General features: G+C 39.7%; 1 protein-coding gene across 3 annotated transcripts; it reads left to right on the top strand.

The window, feature by feature from the left end:
• Positions 1–6,147: 6,147 nt before the first annotated feature.
• On the top strand, positions 6,148–18,939 carry CIMIP5 (ciliary microtubule inner protein 5). Of its 3 annotated transcripts, none has more exons than XM_034432097.3 (4): positions 6,148–6,275; positions 12,099–12,257; positions 14,352–14,391; positions 17,048–18,939. In XM_034432097.3, exons 1-4 carry the CDS (start codon positions 6,214–6,216, stop codon positions 17,237–17,239), a joined length of 453 nt encoding a protein of 150 aa, XP_034287988.2. In that variant the 5' UTR covers positions 6,148–6,213; the 3' UTR covers positions 17,240–18,939. The 3 variants fall into 3 exon arrangements, with proteins under 3 accessions (XP_034287988.2, XP_087738521.1, XP_034287986.2); XM_087882395.1 differs by lacking the exon at positions 6,148–6,275 and adding an exon at positions 11,353–11,961; XM_034432095.3 differs by lacking the exon at positions 6,148–6,275 and having other exon boundaries at positions 11,353–12,257.
• The last annotated feature ends 3,260 nt before the right edge of the window (positions 18,940–22,199 follow it).

Genomic DNA, 22,199 nt, shown 5'->3' with positions numbered 1-22,199 from the left:
TCACACATCACCTTTTTGCCAGAAAAAATGACTGTGAAAGGAGACATTTTGTAAACATTTGAACTGCTGGAAGCAAATCGGGTCATGGACTCAATAATCAGTTGTCTTTTGCCCTAATGTTGACAGGGCTAAGAAATCCACAGTCTTAACTCAAGAAGGCAGAAACTATAAGTTTTCAAGAGCTAGGGTTGAAAAGCACTGTAGTCACTATGAACCAGACACAGTGATAATAAATCTGAGCCAAAAGACTTTAAGTCATGAGCGTCTGCTGCTTCCGGAGAGAAAAAATTAAAATCCCAAATTCAGGAATCAAAAACATAACATGGCAAGACTGTTTCATAAGTCACAATATTATGGTACTTAATTTAAATCTTTTAACTGTTTATGAATATTTCCAAAGTGCTTTTCAGGAGGAGAAAAAAAACCAGGATAAAAATTAACAAAACACTTAACAATCTCATTTCCAGCCAAATAAAACCCCTCTCAGGCCTGAGCAGTTTAGTGAACGATTGCCAGCCCAAACTGCTTGCTCTTTCAGCTTCATATTCCACACAGGGATTTTATGAGAATAAAATAGGCCATTGATTTTAACTTTTATTCTTCTTCCAAGAATTTACCGCAGAACACATAAGTGTTCCACACCATTTGATTCTCTTAACATGAGCAACCCTGGAAGTGGGAATGACAACATACAGATCCTGATAGCGAGCAAGTTGCATAATATAGCATTCAGTGCAATTTAGACTTGTGTCAGTCGTCATGACATGATTGACACAAATCACATAATTGTGATATTTGCCTGATGACATCACAATGCCCCGTTGTTCTGATATCATGACTTGTTTCAGACACCTATACTTTTATTCTGATAGTTTGGTCATGCATCAGTATAATGCAGGATAAGGCATATTTGTGGCTTATCAAATCTGTAAAGCCAACCATTAGCTATAAACCAGGATTTCAGGCTTATAGTAATGTATGAACTAATCAACTTTTGTTTATTCAGCAATCCATGATTCAACAATCCATGGCTTAGGAAAAAAAGTGAACATTACGAGGGTCACTGCTGTAACATTGTTTAGCAAGCTTTGTGGGATAGTAAAAATATCAATCTAAGACTCGCCAATCTTCTGGCATATTAACCATTTATATCCATTTTGTAACCCATCTGTCTCCTTCAATGAAAAAAATGGACTAGGCAATCTCACTGAGATTTCTGCACCAGAGGAATGAAGCTTTTATATAAGATCTAAACCAGAATTAGTCATGCTTACCTGCTTAGAACTTTAATCTAAACTCACCAGTATCCACCACTTTACATTGTATCCAAGAAGCTTCTTCAGCTCTGACAGGATGGTGGGGAATAGAAGGATTTCTATTCCGTGCAGACAGCTGGTCATTTGCAACCTTTTAGAGGGTCATTGAAACTCTTGGAGGTCGTTGAAGCACAAAACAGTTGTTTTATGTGTGCCAAAAAACAGAAGACTTGTAGCAGCTTTTCCAACTAGCAAATTTTATTAAAAGGCCTAACTTTCATGAGCTGCAGGTTATTTTTTTTAATTTTTTTTTTTAATTTGATTTATATGCCGCCCTTCTCCGGAGACTCAGGGCGCTTTACAATGCGTTAAGCAATAGCCTTCATACTTTTGTATATTTATACAAAGTCAGCTTATTGCCCCCACAAACTGGGTCCTCAATTTACCTACCTTAGAAAGGATGGAAGGCTGAGTCAACCTTGAGCCTGGCGAGATTCGATCTTACTTTAATTGCAGACAGCTGGTTTTAAATTACAGTGCTCTGTCTCTTGAGCCAGTGGTCCCCAACCCCCGGTCCGCGGACCGGTGCCGGGCCGTGGAGTACCTGGCACCGGGCCGCGCAGCGGCTGGGGGACATGAACGCTGCAGCGCAAAGGCTCCTGGGCCGTGCGCAATGGGCCATGCGCAAAAGCTCCTGGGCCGTGCCCCCACCCCTGCGCGCGCTCAGCGGGCCACGGCGATAAAAAGGTTGGTGACCACTGTCTTGAGCTATCCAGGCTCCTTGAGGCAGACAGACTCAATTAACAATTGTAATGTATTAAAAACTCATTATATTTCCTTGAGACATGTTGAGATAGTCTGAAACACTTTGATGAACACAAATTCAGTCGTCTCTTGCTTAATCATATTGTTAAAAGTCTCATTTTTCCAAAATGGTCACTTTGGAAAGATCTTCAGTAGTGGGTTCTGGGAAATTGAAATATTCTGATACAACTTTGCCCTTGTTTTGAGCCCTGATGTCAAATTTGTGTGCTTTCATTCTTCATGCAAAGTTTGTCCCATTGATCCTATGTAGAATCTGGAAGCATATAGGTATCCATGGCAATTGGTAGGGGACCTGTAAAAGTGATGTTTATGTCTCCATTGTGTAGTTTTACCATGACATCAAAGCAGTGGTGAAATTCAATTTTTTTTACTACTGGTTCTGTGGGTATGGCTTGGTGGGCGTGGCTTGGTGGGCATGGCAGGGGAAGGATACTGCAAAATCCCCATTCTCACCCCACTCTGGAACCAGCCAGAGGTGGTATTTGCCGGTTCTCTGCACTACTCAAAATTTCCGCTACCGGAACCGGTAAAAACCTGCTGGATTTCACCCATGCATCAAAGGGGGAATTAACTACAATTGCTTTTGCATAGGAAAACCAGAGCAGGTTTAATGTCAACTGTCCAGTTGGTGAATCCAGAAAAAGAAACTCCTGGGACATTATTTTACCAAGAGTAAACTTTACTGAATAAACCACATTGGCACAGGAGAAGTGAAACCAGCTCTGAGTTTCCTGCGCAAAAGCAAGCATAATTAATACCCCCTATTCCCCATATGGGCCACCCACAGTCCAAAACATCCACCAATCTCTTCTGTTCATTTTGTCATAAGAAACAACCAGCCTGACTGACTAGCTGTGTGTTTTCTGGTCATTGTGATTCTTGCCTTGCTGTGGATTGACTGGGATCATGCCTTGTGAACTTTAACTTTTCTTGCCTCATGAACCCTCTTGTATTGTGGATTTAATTTTACCTGGTAGGTTTATTTTGATTGGGAAACTTCCAAGTTTCTTGGTACAGAGTCTCAATATTCATATAGGATACAACAGAGTTATTAGGGAGACCGGAGTTCAATCTTCTTAGGAAGTCTACAGTGCCTCTTATGTAGCTGGGGAAACTTTTTCTAAGCATCAAGACCTTCTCCATTGACTTTTCCCCAAACATTTTAAGTTTTAGCTTTATTATTAAAGACCAGCCTTTCTTTCCCATTGTGTGCTCTTGCAGTGTCTGTTTTGCAACTCCAATCATCCTTCCTTACCCAGTTGCTACAATTGATGTCAAATCTCTCTGCAGGTAATATAGAGTAGCAGATAACTCAGTGGAGATCTTGACCAATGGCTTTTAAGCTATCATTTGCTTGAAAGACAGAGAAAGAGCTCTCTTGGCCTTGAACTTTTGGATTATTTCAGCAATTTCAAAATCGGGAACAGAGGAATTCCATAATTTTGCTTACACTGAAATCATCTGACTTTTGGGAAGTATGGATTACTTAGTATGGACTCAGCTCCAGTTCCTAAATTCTTCTCAGGGATAATTATAGAATTAAAGTGCTGAAGAATCTTGAGTTGGTTTTTTTCCTTTTGGTTGTTACTTTTGTTACCTGTCCTAGATGTTATTCCTGAATGTCTCTCTTTGATACAGTATTTCATTTCTTTCAGTGTAGGATAAACATTCCTCCAACAGAAACAGCTCAGGGATGAATTGTGGGGAATGTGATGCTCTCTGAGCTTGGTTATTTGTTTGTAGACATTTCATTGCCCAACTGGATAACATCAGTTGGGTAATGAAGCATTTGCAAACAATCAAACACAGAGAGCACCAAGTTCTCCAAAGAAGTATTATTGTCCAAACTTAAGGCTGACAAACTTTGCTGAGATGCTTTCTTCAAGCATATATCAATAACCAACTTTATTGTGCTTCACCAAACAACTGTGAGATTAGCAAACAACTGTCAACACGTCTTTTTTTTTTTTAACAAATACTTTTATATCTAATTCCATAAAGGAATCTTCACTGTAATCATGTATATATATATAGAGAGAACTACCATATTTTTCAGAGTATAAGGTGCACTTTTTTCCCTCCTAAAAGAGGTTGAAAATTTGGGTGCATCTTATACTCCGAATGTAACCCTGCATGGTACCCAAAATGGCTACCCAGAACAGCTGCTGCCTTCTCTTACTATTTCTCCGCTTTGACCTGCTTTAGTCACTGGAGCTCCCTTCAAGGATCAGCTGTGCTTTTTCCCCCAGCTCCAATGTGAGCAAAGCGATCGTCCATGCTTTGCCTGCTTTTCTAATTGCTGGTTCCTCCAACAATCAGCTGTGCTTTAGAAGCACAGCCCCAATGAGCCTCAACCTCAAAACCAGCGAGCGAACTAATGTGCTGGGACTAACCAGATGAATACCTGGTAGGCAGAATTTTTCCCCCTATTTTCTTCACCAAAATCTAAGGTGCATCTTATACTCTGGTGCATCTTATACAGGGGTGCTTCGCTCGCACGCACACGCTTCTGCGATTTCTCAAAAGCTTCCTGATGACGTCGGGGTCAGTGGGCGGAGCCTCCCACCGGTTTTACTACTGGTTCTTGTGAGCTAGTCCGAACCAGGGGCAACCCACCACTGATCTTATACTCCGAAAAATACTCTTCTTCTTCTTCTTCTTCTTCTTCTTCTTCTTCTTCTTCTTCTTCTTCTTCTTCTTCTTCTTCTTCTTCTTCTTCTTCTTCTTCTTCTTCTTCTTCTTCTTCTCCTTCTCCTTCTCCTTCTCCTTCTCCTTCTCCTTCTCCTTCTTCTTGTCTTTTTATTTAATCATCTGCCTATTTGGAAAAGAAGCCTGGAAAATAAACAAGCAAAGGACAAGAGAGGAAAGGAAAGGATACATTCTCTCCATCAGTTCATTTTTTTCCCCCTGTCTTCCTTGAATATAAAGATTAATCCTCACTTTATTCTTGTAATTATTACAAGACTGATAAGAAGCATGTATTTATTTTATTTATTTATTTGTTTAAATTTCTATACCGCCCTTCTCCAATATAGGACTCAGGGCGGTGAACAGCCAAAGTAAAAACAAGACATACAAAATCTAAAAACTGTTTAAAATAATTAAATATTCTGGCCGTAATTAAAAAATTCCAATTTAAAATCAGTTTAAAATTTAACTCAAGCCATGTAGAAGACAGACTTTAAAAAACCCAAGCATCAGACTCCCAATTCAGACAACAGCCATTATTTGTATGTATTTTTAGAATGCCTTCAAGGCAACGTACAATGACAAAAATTAAAATGCTTATGTATTTTGTTATTTACATACAATCTGGGAGGATATTAACAATATAATGAAATGAGATTTCACAGTGTTGAGCTGTAGTTTTGAATTTAGTTTTGAATAGTTTGAATAGAAGTCACCCAGAGTCATTGATTGAGTTGAATAAATAAATAAATACGTTCCAGAAAATGAAAACAACATTCATTTTTGAAATCTCAGTGGAACGATACTACTTTTGAGTTATCCCATTTTTTTAGAATCCAAAAGAAAATAACTGAATGTTTGATGCCATATACTGGGGGGAAGGGCCCTTTGCTCTCAGTTGAGTTCTCACCTACCTGGTTAAGTTTACTGTCCCCTGAAGAGCTCTGATTGTGTGGAATGCTCTGCTCCCGCCTCTTCTTTCCCCAGGATAGCCCCATGTAGGAAATGAGATTAGTCTAATGGCATGGATGTGGCAACCCTAATCTGCCTTTGAAAATCCTTCCCCCAAATTTAATCACACATACAAAGCAGCCCTTTCCTTCATGTAGGAAAAAAAATTAAATAACTGCCATGTGCTAATGAACTATATAGTGCTTGCTTATTGCAATGTGTCCTTTTTGTTTGGTGACAATAGAAGTGGCTTATTAAGAAATATTTCATTGTCCCCATCTCAAGGGATTTGCAGCTGAAGCAATTAGAAGGCTTCCTGAAAAGCTCCCATAGATCCTTCAACCAATGGACGTGTATTTGAACTGTAAACAGAAGCTGAGGTTACCATGGTATACTCTTCTGGCAACCAGCAATTGATATTCTTGGCAAATAGCGTGTCTGGGGAAACACACTGCTTCTCTGACTCCTTGGCACAAAGTAACTTTCCCTCGTTATGGCTTTTCCAAGTCCTTTTTCCAAGGCAAAGGATTTGCATCCTCAAATTCACTCAAGGAGGTATGTTCAGCCATTGGTTTCCATATGTTATTAGTGACTATTGGCATTGAGATTTTGCATAGAATTTTGCTCAAAATGCCCTATAGGGTGTTGTTCTCACGGGATGTAAGGCAGAGGACAAATCTCTTCAAAGGGACTTAAATTTCTCAGATGTCTCCTACGCCTGAGTGGCATAGGAGGCTAATGCCTCCTACTAAGGCAGCATTTAACATCCAGCTGCCTGCAATTACTGCGAGTTCAATTCTCACCAGGCTCAAGGTCGACTCAGCCTTCCATCCTTTCTAAGGTGGGTAAAATGAGGACCCGGTTTGTGGGGGCAATAAGCTGACTTTGTATAAAATATACAGAAGTATGAAGGCTATTGCTTAACACATTGTAAGCCACCCTGAGTCTCCGGAGAAGGGCGGCATATAAAAATAAAAAAAAAATTAAAAAAAGGAGATGTATTTGACTTACAATTTGAAGCCTGGAATTCGGCAGGCCCAGGTCTAGACTGTGTAATCTCAGAACCATAACATGGCTTGATGCTTGCCATAGAAAAGCTGTCAAAAATAAACACAAAAAGAACATTGCAGGCCAGTAAGGAAAGTCCTAAAAATGAACTTGTCATATTTTGGTGGTGCTATAATAGCTGCTGTGTTTTGTTTTGTTTTTTTTAGAATCTTTATGTAACCTGCTTCTGTTATTAACTCTGGATTCTGTTCAGTTTGAAACTAATTATTGCACTGCTTTATTTGGGTTTGTATTCTGAAAGGCAACCTAAAAGGATTCTTAAATGCATGCTTGTTCAAATAACTCTGAACTTTAGAAATGGAATTTATAGGATATTTTATAGTCGGCTATTCTTAGAAATTACCAGGCAGGATATGGAGATTCTCTGATTCAGGAACTCAGTGCCATAGTATGCGGGCATGCCAAGACTCCTCTGAGATGGACATTCTGAAGAACAATTATTTTTCAAGAAAAATTGGAAGGTAAGACATGCCCATGGGATATCACAATCACAAACACACTCCTATGAAGCTTCACAAAAACTACATATTTCCATGAAGGATTTGAATGCATGTGCATTCTTAAAGGCAGAATACTTACAAGATAATAGAATACAATGCTGAATTCAAGCTCTTTTAAAATGAGTTCTACATTGTAATTTAGGCATTCCACAAACTAGTTCCTGTTAGATATATAAGGTCCCATCACCCTTGACATACCGTGTTTCCCTGAAAATAAGACCCTGTCTTATATATTTTGAACCCTGAAATAAGCACTTGGCCTTATTGCCATGCGCTCAAGAGCCCGATTGGACTTATTATCAGGGGATGTCTTATTTTGGGGGAAACAGGATAGTAGCTAAATCTATGATGGTTGGATATTTGTTTGTTTATTCATTTCCCACCTTTTTTATTTTTACAAATAACTCAAAGTGGTGAACACACTTTCCTTCTCCTATTTCTCTCCCCCAGCTGTGAAGTCAGTTCAGCTGAGAAAGAGTAACTAACCCAAAGTCACCCAGCTGGCTTTTATGGCTAAGGTGGGACTTGAACTCATTTCCAGCCTGGTGCCTTAATCATTACACTAAACTGATGGCAACTGTAGTCTTTCCATGTCAAGCTCTGTTGGAGAAGGTTGATAGCTTTGCTATGAAAGTGACTTTATTTCACTGGGATTATTTGGAAGTGTCTCAATTGGATCATTCTTCAGGTAGTCCTCCACTTACGATCACAATTGAGCCCAAAATTTCTCTTGCTAAGGGAAACATTTGTTAAGTGAGTTTTGCCCCATTTTACGGCCTTTTTGCCACTGTTGTTAGGTGAATCACTGCACTTGTTAAATTAGCAACACAATTGTTAAGTGAATCTGGCTTCCCCATTGACTTTGCTTGTCAGAAGGTTGCAAAAGGTTGATCACATAACCCCAAGACACTGCAACCGTCATAAATATAAGTCAATTGCCAAACATCTGGATTTTGATCACATGACCATGGGGAAACTGTAATGGTTGTAAGGGTGAAAAAATAGTTGTAAGTCACTTTTTTCAGTGATGTTGTAACTTTGGAAGGTTACTAAATGTAACTATTGTAAATTGAGGATTACCTGTAGCTATAATAGATAAAAGAATATTGAAGTCAATCTAAATTTGATTTAGTAAAATAGCATTAAATAAAACATTCAGGAAATAAATTTGGACATTTATTTATCAACAGTTGTTCTATAACATTGATACAGGTAATCCTCGATTTACAACCACAATTGAGCCCCAAATTTCTGTTGTTAAGCGAGACATTTGAGTTTTGCCCCATTTTACAACCTTTCTTGTCACAATTGTTAAGTAAATCACTGCAATTGATAAATTAGTAACCTGGTTGTTAAGTGAATCCGGCTTCCCCATTGACTTTGCTTGTCAGAAGGTTGCAAGAGGTGATCACATGACCCCCTAGACACTACAATAATCATAAATATGAGTCAGTTGCCAAGCATTCGACTTTTGATCATGTGACTGCAATGGTCATAAGTGTGAGGTTGCTACAATGATCATTAAGTGTGAAAAAAGTTCATAAGTCACTTTTTTCAGTGCCGTTGTAACTTTGAACAGTCACTGTTGTAAGTCAAGGACTATCTGTAGTTACAGAGCATCCCAAAGCAATGCACAAATTCTAAAAACCTTTTAAAATAAACGAGGTAAAAGCAATGTATTAAAAGATAATGTCAGCCATGTTCTGAAACATTTGAAAAACTGATTTATTCCCTCTGGCGCTGGGATAAGATATTAGGTGTTGTACACTGTCTATTTCTTTGAGAACCTTGGCTCCATTGTTTAAATGTTATTATTGTGGTTTTTAATTGTGATAGTTATGTTGTATGGTACTTGTTTAACTGTTAACTTTTCTGAAACAAGAGTGAGATTGGAGAAAGTCAACACAGATTACAAAATCTGGGTTACAAAAGGCATGTAACCCTGTAATGTTATATGGGAAACACCCTGGGAAATTGGGTGAAGAGACAGTGCCAAGGGAGCAGTCAGATAAGTTACAGCATAGCCCACAATTGCACAATGAGATGAGCAAGAATCTCAGAAGAGACCTTCCCTAGTTTCACAGACTGTAAAGAAGATGGAGGGGGAGGTAATTGTACTTTGAGACTTGCAAAATTCTGTCAATGTAGCTTTAAAATAAGGTAGAATTAGTTCATCTGATGATGATTCCTATCTGGTTTATTCAGAGGTGGGATTCACTTACCTTCCGTACCGGTTCGCAAATGTGAGCGCGTGTGCGCTCGCTTGCTTTGCTCACATGCACCACTGTCCACACATGCTCAGCCTTTCATGCGCATGCCTTCCGCGCATGCACACAGCCTCCAAAACTTAGCTAAATAGCACGGTATTATGTCAGTGTAGGTGGGCGGAGCCTACCACAGTCGCTGCTACCAGTTCGCCTGAACTGGACAGAACCGGCTGAATCCCACCACTGGGTTTATCCCTCAAGACTGACAAAACCACATCAACGTGGGCACAGGGCTTACTAGCCTGCAGGAAGGCTATTCCAGGTGTCTTCATGTGGAAAGTCGCCCTTTGTCATTGCCAAGAAGCAGCCCATGGCATGAAGAACAGGATCTCCTCAGAAAAGTAAAAGTGCCCATGAAACAGATAGAATCCAAGATGTTATTCCACCTACGTTGATCCTGAATTAGTTAAGGCTTTATTTATGCCAACACTTTAAATGTGATTTACTAGTAAGAGACCTATTAACACTGGTATAACATGTGGGCATTTTAGCCCTCCTCCCCAAGGAGTAGCATAAATAACAGAATTCAGTACTGAGTTGTAGCTTCCAGACCAGACTCAAGATCATCATCAGCTCATAGTGTGAAATAGCTTTAAATAAGTTTGCAAATGTTTTTGTATGAATGTAAAGTTAGCATTATACAGTAGAGACCTTTTGAAAAATTCATTCAGAAATCAGCATGGATTGCTTTGTCCTACACCACCCTCTTTTGGCCAAGATCTGTTTTGCAATTTTAAGCTGTTTGCAATTAGAAGGAAGTTTATCTTCATGAGTGTTGTAAAAGAGGCTGTTTGAAAGTCTCGTGTGACTTTTCCCTTCACAAACAATTTTCAAAGTCTACATGAAAACATCTCTCAATGCGTGCATGTTGGGAAAGATTTTGTGAGGATATGCTCTGGCAAATGCAGCTGCTTTTTCTGTCCTAGTCTCCATGTTTCAGACATCCGCTTCCTCCAAACTCCAGGAAACAATTGGGACAGGTTGTTTTGGGGAAATTAAAATAAAAGTTCCCTTTTTGCAACTCTGTAATGCCTTAATTTGGGGTAGAGTCAAGGTGTCAGGGCAAGTGGATGGAGCTGAGCGTTTACTGGCCGGATGCCCTTCCTGATGCTATGCAAAGTTCACAGCAGATAATTTTTCCTTACGCCCTAGGAGAGAAACATCTGCCACTATCCAGGATTGAACATGCAACCTTCTGAGGGGGAGGTGACAGTCTTCACCACTAGGCCACCATGCTGCTTAAATTGGACAATGAGTTTTGGGGAAATTAAAATGATAACAGTTAAAAGATGAACAATGGTAGATGCAAGCATTTCGTATTGACTTATCGGTACCAACATTACAATAACGTGGTTAAAATCAGCCTAAAATATGAGATCTAGTAAGAGCATTAATTAAGCCTATAACGTGTATGGGGAAGCAACCAATGACTAGATCTTATATTTTAGGCTGATTTTAACTGCGTTGTTGTAATGTTCGTACTGATGAGTCAATACGAAATGCTTGCATCTACTGCTGTTCATCTTTTAATTGTATTGTTTAAAGTATTAAAAGAGACCAATTGTTTGAAATTAAAATGACTCTAAATTTCTGTTATCTAAGACTGAAGTGTGGGTTTTCTTGGATCTATGGGGGTAAGTCTGCTTGTACAAATACAGGCAGTGTTTTTCAATCTTGACAACTTTAATTCAATATTGGGAGTTGAAGTGCATGCAGCTTAAAGTTGCCGAAGTTGAAAAACACGGAGGAGGAGGAGGAGGAGGAGGAGGAGGTGGTGGAGGAGGAGAAGGAGGAGATTAGCAGCAACTTAAAAATTTAGCCAAGCCCTCCAGCAGTTGTCTTTATTGAGCACACGCCTTCTGTCCATGATGAATATTCATAGCAAGGAGTCTGGTCTCCAATGGAGACAGTAAACACAGGCTAATCCAGGCTCCCTGTCTCTTTTGTTTCAGCTCTGCAGGAAAAGCTCAGCAATTCAGGGGGAAAAAATCCTTTTAGTAAAGGGTAAAATCCCTTTACCTGTCATTGTCTGTTGTTATGTGATCAGAAAGCTTTATGATGCAGTGTGGATCTTGGAAACAACAAAGAAATATTATTTTTATTTCCGGAATATCTATATACAGATAGCCGGTCACTGTTTCATAGTCCCTGAGTGTTTTTTTTTTTAACTCACTGAAATTTCTTTCAAGTTCCTGTGCAATGTGGAACTGTCCAAAAATAGACTGCTGGGCCCTCTCACAAGTGTGATCCAGAACCTCTTAGGAAACTTCAGAATAAATCATGCATTTCCCTTGCTCATTAACCATTTATGTCAAAAAGTTTGGCCGAGAAATTGCTGAATTGGTGAGCATACCGCATTCTGGCTAATGCTCTCCCACACTTTTTTTTTTCTGGGATGATCCAATTGTAAGTATTACAAACAGAGTTTATACGATGGGAAGCAAAACAAATGGACTCCGAAGCGCCACATCAACGGGGTATCCGTTACCGGCAAACAGCTCTACTGGAGATTTAGCCTCATATTCTTCGCTTTCGTTGAACAGCAGGTCTGGAAGAAGCCCACTTGTTACCTCCCAGAACTTCGGGAAGGCTTCAAGCAAAATCTGTGGGGAAGAGCAAGAAGCTCTCAAGAGGGACCAGGTCCAGCAAGACAAGATCTGGAGAGAGGCTGTGGAGGCTGAGAGGAAGGCAACCAAATATTGGTGAGTAACTTGGGAGTGTGTCTGTCTTAAAAGCTTTGATACAGTGGTGAAATCCTGCCGGTTCTGTCTGGCTTGTGCGGTTTGGCAAACCGGTAGCCTGGACGTCGTTACTTCCTGGTTTTTACCCTCTGCACATACACAAAGCCCTCTGCACATGCACGGAGCGTCAAAAATAGGACGTGATGATGGTGCACTTCTGAACCGATAGGGAAGGTATGTAGATTTCACCCATGCTTTGATATGACTGTTCACGTTTGATTGCTCATATGTGCCGATCTGCATAATACTAGCCTTTGCCTGTGACTTTTACAGAATAAAAGCAATGTAAACTTAGAAAAAAAGAAGAGTTAAAAAAAGTGATAGTTAAAAAGAAAGAGAAGAGATAGAAAATGAGGGGGGGAGGAGAAGAAAAGGCAGTAGTTATACAATGAAACAAAAAATGTTAAAAAGTTATATTTACCGTCTTTTTCGAAGTATAAGACGCACCTTTTTACCTCCAAAAAGAAGGTGAAATTCTGAGTACATTTTATAATCCAAATGTAGCCCCGCCCAGCCTCTGAAATGGAGGTTGAAAAAAAAGCCTCTGAAACCTCCCTTTGAAAGGCTGAAAAATGGAGGTTTGAGAGGCTGAAAAAAAAGCAAGGCGCAGAGCTCACAACCAACGAACCTGTTGCTAAAGTTTACTTCTGGGAACAGCTGATTGGGGGTATTCTGGGAGGCCGATCCACCCCCAATCAGCTTTTTTCTTATTTTCCTCCCCAAAAACTAAGGTGCGTTTTATACTCCGGTGCGTCTTATAGTCCGAAAAATACGGTATTTGGTACTTACCAAGCACATCTAAATTATATTGAAGTAACCAAAATATTTTTACAAACCCCAAGATATGTCACCGCTTTTGAGCACCCCTAATGTTTCGAAATTGAAAGTGGGAAACATTTGACATGCCCTAGACAGGTAGTCCTCAATTTACAACCACAATTGAGCCCAACATTTCCATTGTTAAGCAAGGCAGTTGTTAAGTGAGTTATGTTATTCCCCATTCTATGACCTTTTGCCACATTTGTTAAGTGAATGGCTACAGTTTTTATGTGAATCATGTGGTCATTAAGGGAATCTGGCTTCCCCCACTGACTTTGCTTGTCAGAAGCCAGCTGAGAAAGTTATAGCTGGGGATCATATGATCCCGGAACTGTGCAACTGTCATAAATACATGCCTTTTGCTAAGTGCTAATTTGCTAAATTTTGATCACATAACTGTGGAGATGGTGCAATGATTATAAATGTGAAAACTGGTTATCTCATTTTTTTCAGTGCCATTGTAACTTCGAAGGACACTAAATGAATGGTTGTAAATCAAGAACTATCTGTAAATACTTTCATACCTTATCCTCTCTACTTAAAATTACATCATAATTCCTCTGCTCCCTTCCATCTTGAAGCATATTGATATGCTTGTCAATAGTTTCCTACTGGCTGATAACATTGTGGGACAGAAACAACGAGAAAGAAATTGAACAATCCCTAGATATGCATGGACATCTATGCATACACACACACATATATCCGCACACATATGCATTTATACATATACAAATTTATGCCCATTTTCAAACCAATATAAAATAAAAATGAATAATTCATCACATGCATGAAAAAAAGCTACATCAAATGAAAATATAAAAAGAATAAAACAAATCTGTACTTACAAATACATTCCAAGTTCACCGGAATATGCACGCACACGCACAAATATACATATGTACTTATATATTCATTAAATGTGGGTGTTGTGGTTATAATGATTAATTAAAATTTGTGATTACCAGAACTAGAATAAATGAATAGCAACATAAACTCTAATAAATAAGATATGATTCATCTCATTCAAATCGCGCACTAGTTAAGAATTGGAGATTGTCTGTCTATCTATCTATCTATCTATCTATCTATCTATCTATCTATCTATCTATCTATCTATCTATCTATCTAACTATCTAACTATCTAACTATCTAACTATCTATCTATCAAATTTTCATTTGTTTGGTACAATTATACTCAACAATCATAAAATATATTATCCTTTTACATTGAAGGTATCAGAACTGGAGTTTCCTAAAGGACTATGATCCCCTGGTAAGTTAAAATCCAAATATGCATGTTAAAAGTATACTGACATGTTTGAAACAAGATTCCCCCCCCCATATTTTCACATCATATATTCATCCTGAATTAACATAGTCATAGTTCAAAATGGTCAAGGATGAACAGGTGATGATGCTTTACACTTGGTGGGTTCATATATCACATTAGACAGTGGCTTACTTTTATCATGGAGCAGATAAAATCAAGCAGTAACAGAGTTGGAAGGGACCTTGGAGGTCATCTAATCCAACCCCCTGTTCACGCAGGAGACCGGTACTAGGGATTTTAACCGTCGAACTGCCGACCTTTCTGATTGACAAGCTCAGCATCTTAGCCACTGAGCCACCTAGTCAGAATAGCTTGATTCACAAAAACAGCTTATGCTCTTATCCAGTGAAGGCTCAGCACAAAATGTGGAGGGTTATCTATCTTGCCATTCTCTGAATTGGGAAATATGTAAAGAAAATCTCCCCGAATACCGGTCATGGATAGCTCACGTTCTCCTTCAAACGTAGCCTTCAGTGAACAAAAAAGATTTCCATTGTTTCCATTTTGCATAGCTCTATCATTATGATTCATTGCCTTCTAAAGGTAGGCAAAAATGAGGAGGGATGCTCCTTTTTCATGTAAGCCTGCCTAGGATATGGGCAGGGGCATTTTCAGAGAGTTTTTTTTAAAAAAGAGTTCAAGATGATAGCCATTACCAGGACAATGAAGCTCCACCCCTTTTTAAGGTTGCCATGACATACTTTTTAATGGGCTTTGATCACCATCTTTTTTTAAAAAAAAAAATCACCTCTGGGATTAGAAAAAAGAAACCCAGAGTGGAACGCCTTTGTTCTTTCCTGAATAAAAATAAACAAGATAACTTATTAGCTCTGGAGATGAGAGGGAAAAGCGCACACGCATGCACGCAGGCACATACACACACACAAACACAGAGTTAATATCTCAGTCAATTTACACCAGGCAAAGTGGAAACAAAACCCGAGGACTTAAAAAACTTAAGAAAGTTGGAGAGTCAAGGAAAATATTTCCCTGGAGACTGAGGGAATGAAATAATTAACCTTGACTTCAAAGAGAGAAAAAAGGGTATTAAAGTAATGTTCCTGACGTTTGAATGATGCTGCAAAACAGCATTTTTCTAAAGAAAATCAGGCAATTTATAGCTTAGAAAGAAATTGGTAGGGGTGGAGAGAACAGGGTGATCTCAACAAGATGTTGGTGATAACTGGAAGGTATTTTGGAATTGGGTTGTTGTGCTGACACAGTAAACTTACACTGAGAGAGGCTCTTGAAATCTGAAACAGTTTTACAAAGTTAGAATGGTTCAGCTTTGAAATCAAGAATATGTCCTCTAGTCACTGCCAATGATTTCTTGTCATCCTTTTTGGTTTCTACACATTAAGCCTAGTTTTATAGGAATATTTTACATCTCAGCTCAATATCTCATTTGGTTTTTTGTTGGGTTGAGCGGTTGTCTGTGTTTCTATCCATGGACAGGACAAAACTTCCTTTTCTTTCCTCTTCTTTCTGAAATTGTCACAAGATCTGGAAGCTGCCCACTATTATTCAGGCTAGAAGAAAAACGGGGTTTCCTTTGTTTCTCTGTCTCTCATCTCTAAAAACTAGCATCTATACAGCAGGGGTGGGTTCTAACTGGCTTTACTACCGGTTCTCTTTGTGCGCGCGCTTTGCGCACGATTGCCTCTTCGGTCATGTGCTTTGCGCGTGATCGCCATGTGCATGCTCACTTTGCTCGCCTGCGCGCCAAACTTGCGCTTTGCGTAAGCACGTTGCAAATCTGCCCAGCTGAGGTGCGGCAATCCGCTCTGCCGCACCTCTCAGCTGGGCGAAAAAAGAAGAAATATAAGGTCGGCATAACGCCAGGGCGGGTGGGAGGGCCCAGCTCCCAAAGACAGAGAACTGGTTCGGTGATGTCATATCGTCACCGCTACCAGCTCTCAAGAACCGGTGCGAACCAGGAGCAACCCACCACTGCTATACAGCCTAAGAAGTGAATTCAATGTGTCTCAGCCAGTCATTCTAATGCTATGCTTTTAAGACAGGAATGGTTAAAAAATAACCACGCATTAATAATATTTCAAAAGTATTTTAGAATTATGAAAAATTGAATGCTTTGGATAACGCTATACAGATGACTAAATAACAAGTATAGCATTAGAGTTGAGTGAACTGTGTTTTAAAATATTGCTAAATGTCCTTTAAAAGGCACGTCCATTATTGTATTATATTTATTGCAGTGATTATTTTGTATTGCAAAGGTTTTTAATTAACTGGATTAGCAGTTTGCTTACAGCCGCAGAATTTTTCATACAAGATAAAATTGACTTTGGGTCATTATCATAAAATACAGGCAGACACAACAGCCATTAAAACAAGGTAATTTCCAGAATGATTGTAACAAATGTATGAAAGCCAGAACTATCCGTGTGTTTTTATTATGATAGCTAAATCCTAGAGTTATCAGAATTTTGATCTGCTCTAGTAAAATACTTCTAACATTATTGTGTTTATTCTTGAAATCTTTCCTAATTCCCAATGGAATTGATTATGTGCAATATGGCATTAGAAGCATTTCTAATTAAACTTTTATTCACATGAATAACTGAATTATATTTTTTAGGGCAAGAAAAAAGTGTCTGCCCAACTCCCTGAATATATATCAATATTTTCGGACAAAATTCCCAATACCACCAACCACGTTATTGGCAGCAGAATGAACACTGATCTTGGTAAAACACTGATAAAAATGGACTATTTCCTCAATTATGGAAGAAGAAAAACAAAAACTGAGCAAGAACTCCAGCCTTCCTAGAACTAAAGAGAAAACTTGCTGTTAAAAAAGTGCTCATCTGTACTTTTTGAAATAGGATTAATGTCAAAAACTTAGTGCATTTACCCTTTCAGACTTAATTCTTCTGCAGACCGATTGGCGATGATATTTAGCAAATTAAAGTTGATAGCAAAGTTTTGCAAATATGATCCTTGAGCACAATCATATGTAAACACTAATCTCTACAGTTTCAATGTTTAGAAAACAGTGGTGCTACATCCCAATCTTGAAAGCATAAACTGCATGAGGTTGTGTGGAGGTCCATTTTCTGTTTTTTTTTTCATTCTGTAGGAAAACTGTATTTCTTCCACCAAAATTAAGCCTGAAATTTTATTGCAGATGATGGGGTGACCTGTTATACATTGCAAAGACTTGGCTGGACATCAAATGTGTCTGTTGGGGTTTTGCGTATGGTAGAAGGGAGGAGTCATCCAGGACACTCTGGAGATTGTCAGAGGCACTGCCCTGCAGATAGCCAGATGTGAGACCTTACTTGTGAGGTTGAGTGTTAGGGGTCAATTTGGATTGCTGCAGCTAAGCCAGCTGTCCAGTGGTGGGATACTGCCGGTTTAACAACCAGTTCGGTGATTGTGTGCTATGCGCGTGCATGTGCTTTATGCGCATATGCGCCTAATACACGCTGTGCATACATGCACAGTTTTACAAATACTAACCTTCTGTGTTACCGCTTGGGAGTAACACAGCTGATGCGCGACAATCCGCTGTGCCGTGCCAATCAGCTGAGAAGATAGAGGTAAGTAAAGTGCAGGGGCAGGTGGGCGAGCTGACCTGGTTCATCCCAGCTGATTGTTCTAGCTACTGGTTCGCCCGAACTGGTCCGAACGGTAGAATCCCACCCCTGCAGCTGTCCTAGTTCAGAGCAGCTTCTCTGACTGGGCTGCTTAACGCTGTGACTGTGCCAGTTGTACAGCTGTTCCTGTTCCTGAATTGGGAAGCACTACATGCAGTCATTCTTGCCTTAGCCAGATCGTGGTTGGATTATTGCTATGCATGGTCTTGAAGACACTTCAGGAACTGTAACTGATTTGGGATGCAGTGCTGTGTGAATTGATGAGCATATCTCAATACACCCACCCAACACCCACACCCACACCCATAGGCAACACCACTATTTTATAAATTGCATTTGTCCCCAGGAGTCTTCCAGGTGCAATCCAAGGTGTTGATTATCATCTATAAAGCCTTACATGGCTCAGGACTGGATTATCTGCAACACTTTCTCCAATTATTTCTACCTGCCATACTCTATTAGGATAGGTACTCTTTAGGTGCCTTCCTTGAAACAATACAAGGGGTACTAGGAGGCATGCCTTTGCTGCTGCAGGACCTGACTTCTGGAATGACCTTCCCTCAATATATGGGTTGGTCCTGTCCTTGATAGCTTTTAGAGAAGCACTAAAATGGCTTCTTCTTTAGGTATTAGAGCTGGGATGTTAGAAGCAAATGTGGTTCCCTAATTGTCCATTATTGTTGCAGTTTAATTATACTATATATATAGTAAAGTAGCTTTCAGTCAGAATAATTCAGGAATCCTTGAGCTAACTAGAAAGATCTTTTCCCCATCATATTCAAGTTTCAATACTTTCCTGCAATGAAGAACATTTACATTTGTTAGAAAACTTGGCAACTGGCATGAAATAAAATTGTCCTGTGCTTACTAACTTACCTTCTACTAGTCTGATTTCTTCTCTTTTTTAGTTCATATATGCTGATCAAGATCAGGAAGTCTAGGATTTTTCTCTCTATGGTTGTTCGCTGCTTTGAGAAATAGTTCTAAGAGTCTCTTTTCCTGGATTTTCTTTTTTTTCCCCCTTTAATGTTAGGATCTAAATAAAAAAAGAATCTTCTCACCCAGTTCCAGTCACTGTTCATCTACACAGCTCTTGCACATTTCTTTGTTGCCTCGGCTGTCTCAGCTTCATGGCAGCCATGATAGTTACTTTTTCTCCTCCTTGTGGATGAGAAGGAAAAAGCCCTGGGTCAAGCAGGAGAGTTGCTGTTCTCCACGACCTGCAGGGCACCCTTCTTTTCTTCACCACCCCTACAGGGTGGTTTTAGCTCCTTTTGGAGCCCTCCAATGGGGAGAACACGGCACAGGAGCGCAGAGACCCGCTCCTCGCATCCAATCTCACTGCAACGTCAGCCAGAAGTCCTTTTTTACCCATTTTTTTATCCATGTTGTCTGGCTGTAATATTATCCTTCTTATGTTCTTTATTACCCCCTCTTATTGGTATTATTATCATGATTATTACTATTACTGATCATTATTATTACTCTGTTGCTTTGCATATACACTGAGAACTTCCCAACCAGAGACAAATCCCTTGTGTGCCTAATCACATTTGGCCAAATAAAAGTGTTCTGTTCTGTTCTAACAATCTAATGAAGCATTTCACTTAAGCTTATGTCTTAACAAAATTTGTTACAGTAATTGGGAAAGATGCTACCGGACTCCTGGTTTTTGCAGCCATTGACAAACATAGTTCTTCCTTTACAATATCCAGGTTATAAGTATCATAGATTGTGATGTATGGTGTATTATAGTAAATATTGGTTACTTTAAGCAAGCCACTATCTCTCAACAGCCTCCAAGCATTTCAGAGGAGGTAATAAAATAATCCCAAATCGGCCTTGAATTTCTAGGAAGATGAATTGAATAATTTACACTGATAATAATCTTATACACACTATTCTTAAAATAATTTTTAAAAAGTTGCTACTGTTATTAAAATTAATACATTAAAATTTCCTAGGTTGTTAAAAAGTTATTTAACACATTAGAAATAGAAAAACAATACAAATTCATTAATAGCAATTAGCAAAACATAGCATATCAAAAATATTATAAAATACCTAAAAGCTTAATGGTTTAATACCAGAAAGTGCTAATTTTCAGAAGGGATGAAGAGATGATGATGATGACAGTTGTCATTGTCATCATCATTATCATCATCTCATCATCCCTTCTAAAAAGATTTGGGATAAACGACATGTCTTTATTTTGAAAGAAAGGTCAAGCACAATGATACCTCACATTGGAGAAGAATTCCTTGTTCACCCCCCATGCGTACTATATTTAGACTTCAGCAGGCATTTGACAAAGTAGACCACAACCTACTTCTTGGTAAGCTAGAAAAATGTGGGATAGACAGCACCACCACCGATGGATTTATAACTGGCTGATAAACCATACTCAATGAGTAGTCCATAATAGTATTATGTCTGCATGGAGGGAAGTAAGCCGGGGTGAAATCCAGCAGGTTCTGACAGGTTCTGGAGAACCGGTAGTGGAAATTTTGAGCAGTTCAGAAAACCGGTAGCGGAAATTTTGAGTAGTTCAGGGAACCGGCAAATACCACCTCTGGCTGTCCCCAGAATGGGGTGGGAATGGAGATTTTCCAATATCCTCCCCCTGGAGTGGGGTGGGAATGGAGATTTTGCAGTATCCTTCCCCTGCCATGCCCACCAAGCCACGCCCACCAAGCCACACCATGTCCACCAAGCCATGCCCACAGAACCAGTAGTAAAAAAAATTGGATTTCACCACTGAAGTAAGCAGTGGGATACCACAAGTTTCCGTCTTAGACTGGGTACTCTTTAATATCTTCGTAGATGACTTAGATGAGGGAATAGAAGGGGAACTCATCAAAAGTGCCAATGACAATAAGCTGGCAGAAATAGCCAACACCCCAGAAGACACACTCAGGATCCAAAAAGATCTTGACAGGCTTGAACAATGGGCCCTATCCAACAAAATGAAATTTAATATGGAGAAAAGCAAGGTTTTACACCTGGGCAGGAAAAAACCAAAGGTACAAGTACAGATTAGGCAAAACCTGGCTCAAAAACAGTAACTGTGAGAGGGACCTTGGAGTCCTAGTGGACAATCACTTAAACGTCAGTCAGCAATGTGCAGCAGGAGCCAAAAAAGCAGTGGTGAAATCCTTCGCTGATGGGCACCGGTTTGCTGCCCGCACATGCGCAGTGCATGCCAGATGTGTGCTGCGCGCATGCATGCACAGTCCACACCAGATGCACGCTGCATGAGCATGCGCAATCCACACCAGACACACTTTTGATTTCCTGCTCTTTTTTTTACTTTTTAAAGCATTTTTAACTACCAGTTCCAGAGAACCAGTAGTAAAAAAATGCTTAAAAAGTAAAAAAAAAAAAAAGTTCTGAAGATCAGCTGAGCAACGCACGATCGTCGGAACTTTTTTTTTTTTACTTTTTAAAGCATTTTTTTACTACCGGTTCAGGCGAACCGGCCCAAACCAGTAACATTTCACCCCCCACCCCTGCAAAAAAGCTAATGCAGTCCTTGGTTGTATAAACAGAAACATAGAATCAAAATCACTGGCTGCACTGGCTCCCTATTGGTCTCCGGGCACAATACAAGGTGTTGGTTATTACATTTAAAGCCCTACATGGCTCAGGGCCAGGCTATCTTTGAGACCGCCTTCTACCACATAGCTCCCAGCGACCAGTAAGATCCCACAGAGTTGGTTTTCTCTGGGTCCTGTCAGCTAAACAATGCCGGCTGGCAGGCCCGCGGGGGAAGGCCTTCTCTGTGGCTGCCCCAGCTCTCTGGAACCAGTTACCTCCTGAGATCCGGACTATCCCCCACCCTATTGGCCTTTCGGAAAGCGGTGAAGACCTGGCTTTTCCGGCAGGCCTGGGGCCGTTGATCTCGCTGTTGCTTGCGAGATCTGGCCATGAATGGTGTACATGGGCTTTTAATGTTTTTAAAATGTTTTTATAATGTTTTTAAATAATTTTTCTATGTCCATTGTTCACATTGTTTTTGCTGTAAGCTGCCCAGAATCCCTTGGGAGTTGGGCGGCATAGAAATGTGATAAATTAAATTAAATTAAATTAAATTAAAGGGGACATGATAGCAGTAGTCCAGTATTTGAGAGG

The sequence above is a fragment of the Pantherophis guttatus genome, chromosome 1, assembly GCF_059756535.1.
Source record: "Pantherophis guttatus breed Tessera chromosome 1, ASM5975653v1, whole genome shotgun sequence".
NCBI lineage: Eukaryota > Metazoa > Chordata > Lepidosauria > Squamata > Colubridae > Pantherophis > Pantherophis guttatus.
Note: the sequence above shows the minus strand (reverse complement) of the source record. Positions and strands in the feature narration are given on the sequence as shown.